The sequence below is a fragment of the Perissodus microlepis genome, chromosome 7 (genome assembly GCF_051167445.1).
Source record: "Perissodus microlepis isolate ML-2025 ecotype Zambia chromosome 7, ASM5116744v1, whole genome shotgun sequence".
Classification (NCBI taxonomy): Eukaryota; Metazoa; Chordata; class Actinopteri; order Cichliformes; family Cichlidae; genus Perissodus; species Perissodus microlepis.
In genome coordinates this window covers 55,845,304-55,857,216 of record NC_140467.1, presented here as the reverse complement: position 1 = coordinate 55,857,216, position 11,913 = coordinate 55,845,304, and the positions used below count along the sequence as shown (strand labels likewise).

Below are 11,913 nucleotides of genomic sequence, written 5' to 3'. Positions count from 1 at the left end.
TACAGCTTAAAAACAAAAATTTTACTTGCAACACAAATCTTTGAAATTGAAATCTTCTACTTTACTCTGAATTTAAGATTCACTTTTCTCATTAACACTTTTTTTCCCCTTGTGCTAATTTACTGAAAGTTAAAAGAACTCATTGGATTTATTTAGTCTGTCAAACATTATCATCACTGACAGACTGCAGGCAGTCACTGTTTCACAAGAAGTGAACAGGAAGGGTGTAAATCTGTCGGCTTCATGGTTTAGGCTGTTTTAATTTGACCAGAGAGAATCCAGCTCCCCCAGGCCTGTTCCCAGTAAGCCCTATTCATGAGTCCCTCTATGTAGACACTACTTACCACCTTTGGAAATATAATGAATCTTTCTAAGGGATCTGCTCAAGCTCACTTTGTAAACTGCATATCAGACACATAAAGCCATGTGGGTCTGTGTAGAAATATATTTTGCCAGAGGAATGCTACACACTTGATACAGTCTGTCCTACTTTTGGCTTCATTCCAACCACAGTAATTACAGACAGTGCAACAGGAAACAGAGAGAGATAATGTGCAGCGCGACAGACCTAATGATCTGGTGGTAAGAGTAAACAGTATCAGGTCAGTGCAGTTTGCAGAGATAAACACATTCAGCACCTTGCATATAATTTCTCTTCAGTCATGCAAAACACATATAACCAGCAGCTTACGCAGACATGCAGATCACATCATGAAAACACGAGTGATTAAAAAGAACAGATGACGAGTAAGTCGAGTAACACTAAGATGTAGTCCAAAAAGGCAAAAAACAAAAAGAAACAGAGAAAGCAAACTGGAAGAGGTGAGAAGCAGACAAAAAGAAAAAAACCCACTGAGCTGAGATGTCAGGATTTCATCTTTAGAAAGAAATGTTTCCTGAAAAAGATAATATTTCCAAATAGGAGATTTTATTTACTGTAGGTGTATAAATGCATGCAGCTCTATCTTCAACATAGCATGGGACGCTGGCATCCTGTTTGAAATGGCACAAACATGTTGAGAGAAATAAAAAAGCTGGAGATGCAATGCTTACATGCAAACAGAAGCACATCTTCATTACATGCAGACTCTGGGACACACTATACATGTATACTCATGACAATCATTATTATTACCACAGTTACTTAGTTTGTGTGCAGAGTTCTTATGAGAAATGAGAGAGATTAAAAAACATGAACAGGTTTGTCTTGTCTTTTAAAAGATTTAGAAAATCAGTGTCCTTCCTCAGTAACAAAAAGAAAACACTTAACAGGTACAACTTCTCATAATAATTAAAATTTACAAGAAACATATAAACAAGATAGTTTACATTGTTTACAGCTAGCTCAGGTTTGTCCTCCGGCGTTTGCTGGGGCTCTGCCCGGGGTCAACTTTCAGCTCGTGATACTGCATCTGTCCATCAACACAAACAGATAATACTGTGACAACAGACAGACTCCAGCTCTGGTTCATACAGTATAGAATCTACCTAGAGCAGCACCAGTGACCTAATCTAACAACACAGGCCCAGCTTCACTTTCTTACAGAGAAAACACTGAGCTTTCTCTCTGGAAACAGCGTGGTAGCATGAAGGGGAAATGCGCAGTCAGAGGTTGAGGGCAGCTGGGCAGGACCAGGAAATTCATTCTCTAAATGATTCCTAAGAGCTTAGATGGAGCACAAGAAAATCCAGGAAAGTCTCCCTCTGAAAAACCACCACATAAACCTGAAACCTGTATCTAACCACACCTGTACAAACGACCACAGAATATAATTTACTGATGTGCTTTTAATCAGGTTACATGTGTGTGTATGAGCAGGTCTCATGTTATCTGCTGTGTGATACCTGTAGGTGTTTATTAAAGCCACACACAACACTAATGCTCAGGCAGCTGTCGACAGCAAACAGGACACCTGTGGTGATTATGTGCTTCATCTATCATATAAATGTGACTTTAAAATGCTTTTCTATGAGTTTAATGAAGATGCAAACACAGTAAATGACAGCTGTGTGATTCACTTAAATACTGTTCTTCCAATATGTTGAAAAGGAAACATTTCCAGTATTAACTGTATCCATGCAGTACACTGACTGAGAACTCAGGGACTGAGGCGTGAATGCCTCGTGAATGACAGCCGTTGTAGCCTGAGGATTCGTTTTGTGAAAATTCCTGTTCTGTAGTTCTCCTACATACGATGTACCTCAATTTACATGCATCCTTCATGGATTCCAAAATTACCCACCACTTGAACATCAGAGGGGACTCTGGAAAGGAAGTCAAGAAGCTCGTTGTTGTCGATCATGTATGGATCACGAAGTTTCTTGGTGAACTTATTCACACCTGCAGAAAAAACAACTGTTTGAGGACTAGCAGAGACCAAGGCAAGATCTACAAGGGCTTTTTGGTAACCATCAAATCAAGTTGCTTTGATGAAGTCCCATGTAAAAATGCTCATTTGCACTATGAATTAAGATGGTTGCAGCCTGGTATTTTAAAAAATGCCATAACTAATATAGTTTTTATTCTATTACTGTGTTGGCAATAAGTAGCAGATTTCTCTTCCAGGAAACTGCTTGCTTTAAAAGCTAACTCTACTCTCACAAATATGGTCCAAAAACCAACACGGTGAGCATAAATCATTTAGAACATAGAGCCCAGAAACCAGTGAGTGACATCATGGAGGCTCTTTCCCTCATTTGATAACATCCATCAGATAGAAACAGGTGGATGTTTATCTTATTGTATTCCCATTAGATTAGTTACAAGTTTACCCACAGCCTTAAAATTAAAAAAAAATATGAGCACTAAGTATTTCATTAAACATCTAGAAGGGCAGAGAACGCATCCCCCTAAAGCCAGTGCCATATTTCATAATTTTGAGGTAAACGATCTGGAGCCTCACAAAAATGTAACTGAAACTCCCTTTCTCGTGCACCAGCTCTCCACCAACACAGCGTAACATTTTTTGTCTGTCTGTGTAGTCGTCTGTGTGTTGTGAAATCAAGACTCACCCCATGCAAGCACGAGGTATCGTAAAGGTATGAGGTAGAGAAGAAATGTGGCCAAACACAAGGCAGTGATTGCCAACCAGCTTAGAAAAGGCACTGTCCAGTTAAAAGTGCTGCGGGTAGAAAAGGACAAGCACAAAAGAGCTTCATAAAAAAAAACATTCAACTGGATGTATCTGAAAAATCACAAGTCACACCTAACAGCTTCACAACAAACAGCTGCAAAAAGAAATCAGAGAGGAAACTTGTTAACCCAGAAAACGTACTTCTTCACTCTCTCTCCAAAGGACGCCACCTCATCCAGAGCATTCTGAACACTGATAAACACGTCCTGAATGGCGTACAGTTTATCCATAAAGCCTTTGGGCTCTGAGTCCTGACAGGGACAGGAGAAACATCATGAACACATAGGCATCATAGGCATGACTGTCCAGATGGTGACTGTGAAGTAATTTTTCCATGTGTTTGTGTAGGAAAACACATCTTGACTTTGGAAGCCTTATCTTGGTTTTGATGAACCTGAGACAGCTAGCTAGTTGTTCTTTCTAAAATGTCAGTCAGCAGCATCTAAACCTTCAAAATAAAAGCCCTAAAGACCTTAAACTCTTTAACGACTTGAACTTCGTAAGACTGTACACAAAAAGACTTTCTCTTAACTGTTTGAAACACTTGTACTACATAAATTTCTAACAAAGAGCTATTATTATTATTATTATTATTACGAGGTTAATGGTCACAAGAATGCCAGATGCTACTTTTGCATATTTGCCTTCATATTTTTTAGGAAACTAATATTATATAATGTAATACTTAGCATACAGATAGGCAGAAACACATTTTTATCTTTGAAGGCCTAAAAGGCAATCTGGGATAAGCCAAACACCTGTGTTCCTCTATTAAGAAGTCTCTTGGTTAATATTACATATTAATGTTTATAGTTTTAAAACATCATTACCTTTTCCTCTTTATCATCTTCATCAACTTCCCAGTCAAACATGCCATCCATGGACTACAACAGAAAATGAAGCGATTATAACGTTGTCTGAAAGAGGAGCGCTTATAGAAGGCCTGCGTTTTACTTGTTTTCTCACCACATCAGCTCCATCCCTGCTGGAGCAGAAGAAGTAGTTCCACACAAGTAGAAGCAGCAAGGCTAGTGGCAGCATGTAGAGCTCAAAATTCCACACCACCACCACAAACAGCTAATAGAAAGAAAAACAACATGACACTCAGTAGATCATTCATCGGTCATGTGTACAGGGATGTGTGTGTGTGCATTAGTGCCTTTCATACCACAAAGGAGACAATGCTTCTCTGTGCAGACTCCCATTCAAAGCAGCTGTTGATGAAAGTTCCCCAGCTAATCAGCACCATAATGCAGCGCTTGACTCTGTTAAAGTTCTGCTGGAGCAACTGAAAGACACAAAGATGTTTCTAAACATTTCAGTTGTTACATGACCTAAGCTGCTCCCCGGGGATGTATGCTTGGACCACTCGTGTTCATTATTTACATACTGTCACAGATAATCCTCAACCATGGCTTAACTTCCACTTCTGTGCAGACGATTAGCAGCTCTATATAACTACCAAACGCTCTGCCCAGCAACCCCCTTGATCCCTCTTCACTCATTAAATGTCCTTAGGATGTAAACACCAACAATATAGAGCTCCTGGTTGTGGCAATGCTTCAGAATTAGATTTACCTCTTCTAGTTAAAGGCTACGTCTATGGTAACCAACAATGGTCCACACTCTGAGCATCATCCTGGAGTGCTCTTGTGACCAACATAACAATATAGAATAGAAAAGAAATATGCGTTATTGTCCCTCATTGGGGAAATTCAGCAAAGAGACAGGCAGATGGAGCATGCAAAATCACACAAAGATTAATTAAAAAAAAACAAGAAACAAGAGACTGTACGGGGCAAATTTACAACATAAAAAAATACTGTACAGCTATTAAAAATAGCATATTCAGATTCAAAGACATGTGCAGCTGATTAGGATAATTAAAAAAATGTACAAATATATTATATATTACACAATTTCCTTAGGGATTATTAAAGTATTCTGATTCTGATATAGATACAAATATATACTTTTAGCACATAGTTGGCCTTCACTTTCCTTTCACATTGTCCTTTCTACTGGAAGTCCTGACAGTCCCAGTGACTCTGCAGTCATGGTTCACAAACACACACATATGAAGTCCTGTATCTACACTGGCTCCCACTAAAGTATCACAAAGACACAAGATCACAACAAAGTCTCTCTCCTCCTCACTCAACATCTCTTGAACCTTGTTCATTTCTACATCCTCCCCCCCCCAACCCAAACTAACCTAAACGTTGGGAAAATGACAGATCCCTTGGCACTTTGGAAAAGTTTTCCTCTTAACACCAGAAATCTTGAAATCTATGACCCACCCCCACCTTTTCAGAACTTTTACTCATATTTGTATTGTACTGGCTGGTTGTTTTTTAGTCTCACGTTATAGAAGAATGATAAGTTTTGTCAACAGTTTGAAAAAACATCAGCAGGAAATACTGATACATACTTGCTTGGAGACTTTTGGCTCTTCTTCAATATATTTCTGTTCTGCAGGAACCACAGTCCTCAAAGCAGCTTTAACCTTAAAAAAGAGAAACACACAATACGGTCTGGCATAACATTTTCTATCTGGTCCAGGAGTTTGTAAAAAGTGGATGTACGTATTGTAGAGGTTTTACATTTTTATTGATTACATTTAGAAGCCAAAAACCTTCTTACGCATGACATAAATGTCCCGAAGAACTATGTAAAACCACAACAAAAGCCAGCCTAAAGTCTTTGCTTAGTTCTAAAATGAGCATTCACAGCACAGCGTGACTCTCACAGCGTTGTAGATGACATCAATCTCTAGGTAGATGCACCCTTTGGTCGGTGCTGTCAGCTCCTTATTTTTCAACAGGTATCCCTTCTGCTCGCCATTACGAACCTAAAACACAAAAACATAATTGGGTTTGGCTTTAGTTACTTTAACTGGTTATCGATTGTGGGGGTTTGTCTGTATTAATGTAGTCGCTTTACCTTACAATACAAAGCGCCTTGAAGCGACTTTTGTTGTGATTTGGTGCTATATAAATAAAAGTGAATTGAAACTGAACTGATTCTCTGTGATTCAAAAAGACTTTTACATGCTCAGTGGATGCATGTAAGACCAATCTAATGGGCATTCTCTGTTTTTTTAAGCACCTTGTAAACTTTCAGTTTTCATGCTGCCATTCAAGGTACTACAAGCAATAATAACAGTCCAGCTACACACATGACATTTTGATTATTTGAGTTTCTGAATAAGTTTAGTATACTAAACATCCACAAAATAGCTACTACAAGAATGAACTCCTTTTTTTTCAAAGCCTGTCTGGGTCTGTTTTATTTCTTAAAGATAGGAGCATCGTAACATTGGTACTTGTGCCAACTCAGGCAGCTGTAGCTTATTGCTGTTCTCTAAGTCTCAGAGTTTCTGTGTTGATGGCTTCTTAACCCCTTTAATGAAATGATCAAACACATAATATGGCTTGCTGTGTGGTGCTGCCACTCTAAGAACTGTGTGCTATAGATTTGGAGAAATTCCAATATTTTCTTTGTCTGATAGTTTGCACAATTTGCCTAGTGTCTGTTCATTACACCCATACAGCTGGATGCAACTCAACAACCAAACATGTTAGCACTTTACACACATACACATCGTGTGTCTTTCATATATTTTTATTACACTCACATTCAATAATGGAATTGCCACTTTTCCCAGGAAGTCTGCACTCCTGTCTCTGTCTTCATCAAACACTGTCACCTCCAACACAGAGTGAATGTCTTTGACATTACTGAGGAAAAAGGGGGAAAGTATGGTAAATGGTAAATGGACTGGTTCTTATATAGTGCTTTTCTACTCTAACTGAGCACTCAAAGCCCTTTATACAACTTGGCTCATTCACCCATTCATACACGCACTTTTTTCTATGCTCTTACTATGTAAGTGCTTTCTATCTAACATTCACACACATTCATATAGAGACGGATGCATCAGAGAGCATCTTGGGGTTAGTATCTTGCCCAAGGATATTTGGCATGTAGATGGGGAAGAGAAAGAGGGAACGGTTCATATGTGGAAATTTATTCAATATTTGGGAAGTGGCATCCCCTGCAGCTTAAGAAAAGCTATCTATGAACACTATAACTTCTCTTGAAATTAATAAACCCACCCTCTACCCTTAATATAATGCTGTGTACCACAGCTTTGATCCTGATGTCAACTGTGAGTATGCTAAAACAAAAAGTTATCTAAGAGCTCTGTCAGAATGAAAGACAACAAGGCCAGAAGAAATGGCCGACGTCCTGTTGTTTGATGTGTCTGACTGAAAATCTAATTTTGTTTTGTTTCTGATTGGCTACAGGAGGCTTTCAAAAGCAGCGCTTCCACTTCTATTGGCATCCACCTCAGAAATCACCAGTCGGTTTGGCTCTACTTCATACATCGGTCGTGGAGAAGCTCAAACAGAGATACTCATTCTTAGGGCTGGGTATCGGCTATGATTTCTATAACTGATGGCCAATGCGATTCAATTCAGTTAGATTCAGTTTTGACTCAGACAGTCAAAAATATTATAATTAGATTATTTATCAGCACATATCCATATTTTATATCTATGTATAAAAACAAAGCTGACACTTATGAGACTTCCACAGACGTGTAAGCATCACAGTAGATGCCTTCGTGTCGAAGTAACTGAGGATAAAACACAAAAACATAAAGGAGATTTTCCTGGCCTGGCTTGTTATAGCAGATAACCCCGTTAAAAATATTCTGCAGTAGATCATAAACAGAGGAAAACCACGAATCAATATATGAACATTACCTGATGCTGCTGAAGTGAAACAGAGCAAAGTTACAGAGGTTTTATTAGAGACACAGCCTAGCATTTTGTAGTTTGGCATGATTTGTAAAAGTTTACATTTCTTTGGTATTAAACAGCAGAAATTAGGCTTTCTTATTGGAGGTCATTTTTTTTAAAAAAGGGAAAAAAACAAAACAGGGGCCGACAGCACTGAACACAACGGGAAACTGGTGCGTAATAAACAAGCGAATAATGCAGAAAATAGAGATTTTTTTATGGTAAACTGGTAAATTCACGACAATGTTTTTGTCAATGTTTTTTGTGAAGCGTAGTTTTGACCTTCTTTTGCTGCTGGTTCAGTGAATTGGGTGGGAGTGACGAAACCTGCAGCATCAGAATCTGTGAGATGCCTCTTTCAGCACGCTATGGTGTGTCTGTGTACGTGCCACCATATTAACATGGGGATTCACACTTTGTGTTTCCATCTTTGTGCTGAATCTGCTTACTGGCTCTTTAATCATTTGCTGTTTTAGCTGTTTGGTGGTTGTTGAAATGATTTCATGAGCTTTAACCTGAGATTCTGGCTTTACTGGCAAAATTACATTCATATTTAAAAATCACATTCTTCAAATTAAAATCGATTTGAGTCGGGAAATCGATTTTTTAAACCCACCCCTCCTCATTCTACTCATTCATAAACTTTTTCCTCTGACAGCCAAGAAGGCTATATATGTATCACAAAAAGCATCCAACTCAATAATCATCATCTGTGTCACCTGCTTTTTAATGAGCTTGATTCACAAAATTGCCGTGAAGTCACTAAGGCTTCAGTAACAGCTAAAGGTCCAGGTTCTTCTACTACCTAATTTAGTAGCAACACACAACCCCAGAACAGTTACTAGAAAACCATAACCAATAAAATACGGCAAAGTGGCAATTTTCATGCATATATATTTTTTAATACAAGGAGTCAAAACAAAGGAAATGGTTTGCTTTTTTGCTGGTTTTCACTGATAAATGTCAACTCACAAGGTGAAGACTTTGTTCCACTCTGGATTGAGGTTCTTGTAAACGGTGTGTGTCTGCAGCCTGTCATTGTTCAGCTCCAGCACACAGAAAGGGTCACTTTTACCTGAGCGACCAATCAAGATAATGATAATGGATGAATCACAGTAAGAATGAAGAATAATGCAAAGTATTATGAGCAAGCAAAGGCAAGAAATCAGAGTCATTTTTTCATTTACCGGTTACATCTGCAGCCATGAGACCTTCTGCTCTCATCACCTTCACCTGTACTATGCCCACATCTTTTAAGTTATAGAATGACTTCATCACACCCTGCACAAGAAAATTGAGCACAACAGTGTAATATGTGTGTTAAGATGGTGTAGTTATTTCATCTGAGTTGCCCTCAGGGTGCTGCTTACATATCGTTGGAGTATCTCTCTACGCTCCTGTGGGTCATCCAGCGGGGTCACAGAGAGGTCGGCGATAGAGACAGCAGCCGAAGCGGTTAGTGTGACCAGCAGCACAACAAAGCCTTGAGACTCCTCTAGTGGCAGCTCCAGGTGATGCGTCTGCTCCTTAGCAAGAGTGGAGAGGTCCAACTGGCAGCTGAACCACATTCAAAACAAAACACACCGAGCTGAACATTTAAGTAAAAATGAAGTTTGAACCAAAAACTGTTGCTATCTATCTATCTATCTATCTATCTATCTATCTATCTATTGATCGACACACAGACAGACAAACAGACAGACAGATTGGGGGGCATTGCCCCCGAGTGCTCCGATCAGCACAGGTACCACTGTCACTGACCACTTCCTTCACCCCTTGGTATTTCTCAACATTGTAATGTTCCTATGCCTGGTGTTGCTCTCACTTGGTATAGTTACATGTATCTTCCTTATCTGATTCTCCACCACAACCATGTCCAGTTGGTTAGCCATCACCATCTGCATCTTAAAGTTCCACAGGATCATAGCTCGGACATTCTCAACCACCCTAGGAGGCGTGTCCTGCTTTGACCTCTGGTAGGATTTCTTGATATCAGCCTCTTCTTCTGTCTGTCAGTGGTACATGCAGGCAGGGGCCTATCCTTTCATGATGGTTCTTTCTCTTTTCCTGTTCTTTGTCAGGTTTCTGATACCTGAGGTATTCACTAAGCACATGATCAGTTGTGGCCATCTTCCTGATGTATTCATGGATTTTTGCTGTTTTATCTGCTGGACTTGTGGTGAAACCCTTCATTCATGGTAAGGAGCTTCCTTGTCTTGATGTCAGTGGTTTCCCTCTCCTCCTTTGGCGGCCTTATTAACCCAGCAGGGTATCTGATGACTGGCAGGGCGTAAGTGTTGATTGTCCTGATCTTGTCCTGCCGATTCAGCTGATTCCTCAGGACTTGCCTTACTCTCTGGAGGTGTTTGGTGGTTGAGTTTTTCCTAGCAGTCTCTTCATGGTTCCCATTTGCCTTTGAGCTTCCAGTATCAGTATCTCGTTCGTTCCTGTGATACAGCTTGATGTCATCCATGTAGAGGAGGTGACTAATGACTCCTCTTTTCTGTAGCAGTATCCATAGTTAGGCTTGCTGATGTTCTGGCTGAGAGGGTTTAGGCCTATGCAGAACAGCAGTGGGGACAGAGCGTCTTCTTGGTAAATCCCACACTTGATGGTGACTTGTGCAATTGGTTTGAAGTTGAACTCTAGTATTGTTCACCACATCCTCGTTGAATGCTCTTAGGGTCCTGTTGATCTTGAATAGTTCTAGGCATTCCAGGATCCATGTGTTAAGCACTGACACATGGGTAAAATAAAATCCACTTTCAAACTGAGAGAAATGACATTACACTTATACATTACCATTTGTGAAATGTCAAATGTTGAACATGAATTAGAAATCAAAATCCTTTCTCCCAATAAAATAATAGCACACATTTCTGAAGCTTGTGTCCAAGAATGAGAACACAGACAGAACATTAAACACCACCTAACTAATGCCACCTCACTAACACCTATTAAAAGACAGTTTTTTCTCCATCACTTTTGCCATCTGTTTCCTCCTAGGGGACTGTTGGCTTGTTAGGTTTCTGTCTGTAATAATATAGGGTATTTACTTTGATAAAGCAACATAATAATGACTATTGTTGTATTTGGTGCTATATAAATAAAGTTGAATTCACACAGAAATCACCCAAACATAAGTAGAGACTGACCGCCCAATGAAATCGTCCCTTCTTCCAGTGTCTTTGTCCCACACCGTGATCTCTAGCACCCCACCTGTCTCTTCATACAGATGCAGGTCAAACTGCTCCCTCCACTGTGGGCTCAGGGTCTTTGGCACTGTCTAGACACACACACACAAATACTGACACATCTCCTAGTTTGAAGGAGCTGGGCTTCAAACATGAAAGTATGACCTTAGTTGCACATGCTGTACCTTGCTCTTGTATTTCTGGGGCCCGAGTCTGAACTTGACATATGGGTCACTCAGACCGTTGGGATCCATGGGCATGAGGTTTCGACCCTCGATTAGTGCGATGCTGACTATCCCTCGCCAGAGCTGGGCTTTTCGATGTAGCTCTGACAGACGTATAGACTGCTGCTGCTGGGCCACACACACACACACACAACTTTATTTGCCACATAGTAACAACAAGAACACAATGTAGGGCTCTGTTCTTCCTGCTCTAAAAGATGATGATCAATCAAACCTCAAATCATGTTGCTCTGAGGTAAATACAAAAATTAAAAAAACTGCCAGAATAGAGGTAAAGTAGATAAGTCGATAAAGTCCAACAGCCTTGGGATTGGAGAAAAATAGATATTTATTTAAGATTTTTGTATGTTATCGGGCCATACATAAAGGATCCATAAAGTGAATTTCCTGAAAACTGACTCTGTTTTTTAATTCACTTTATGAACATTTTATTGCACAATTAGAATATTTTAGTGCTGCAGTAGCAAAATAAAATTTTGTGTTCCGCACATGTGCTTTTTATGTCTTTACATACTACACAAGTTTACTCAGC

At 39.6% G+C, this 11,913-nt stretch overlaps 1 protein-coding gene across 2 annotated transcripts in view; it reads right to left on the bottom strand.

The window, feature by feature from the left end:
• The window catches only part of mctp1b (multiple C2 domains, transmembrane 1b), a 37,824-nt gene continuing 25,911 nt past the window's right edge, over window positions 1-11,913 (bottom strand). The window contains exons 7-21 of one of the 2 annotated variants that reach the window (XM_084936123.1): window positions 11,322-11,489; window positions 11,098-11,228; window positions 9,313-9,499; window positions 9,130-9,223; window positions 8,915-9,017; window positions 6,772-6,874; window positions 5,884-5,985; window positions 5,566-5,640; window positions 4,303-4,422; window positions 4,101-4,211; window positions 3,965-4,018; window positions 3,276-3,385; window positions 3,013-3,122; window positions 2,244-2,341; window positions 1-1,412 (exon numbers count right to left, since the gene is read on the bottom strand). In XM_084936123.1, coding sequence (XP_084792249.1) covers window positions 1,341-1,412; window positions 2,244-2,341; window positions 3,013-3,122; window positions 3,276-3,385; window positions 3,965-4,018; window positions 4,101-4,211; window positions 4,303-4,422; window positions 5,566-5,640; window positions 5,884-5,985; window positions 6,772-6,874; window positions 8,915-9,017; window positions 9,130-9,223; window positions 9,313-9,499; window positions 11,098-11,228; window positions 11,322-11,489 — 1,638 coding nt within the window. In that variant the 3' untranslated portion in view covers window positions 1-1,340. The remainder of the gene's footprint in view (window positions 1,413-2,243; window positions 2,342-3,012; window positions 3,123-3,275; window positions 3,386-3,964; window positions 4,019-4,100; window positions 4,212-4,302; window positions 4,423-5,565; window positions 5,641-5,883; window positions 5,986-6,771; window positions 6,875-8,914; window positions 9,018-9,129; window positions 9,224-9,312; window positions 9,500-11,097; window positions 11,229-11,321; window positions 11,490-11,913) is intronic. The other variant, XM_084936124.1, reaches the window with a different exon arrangement.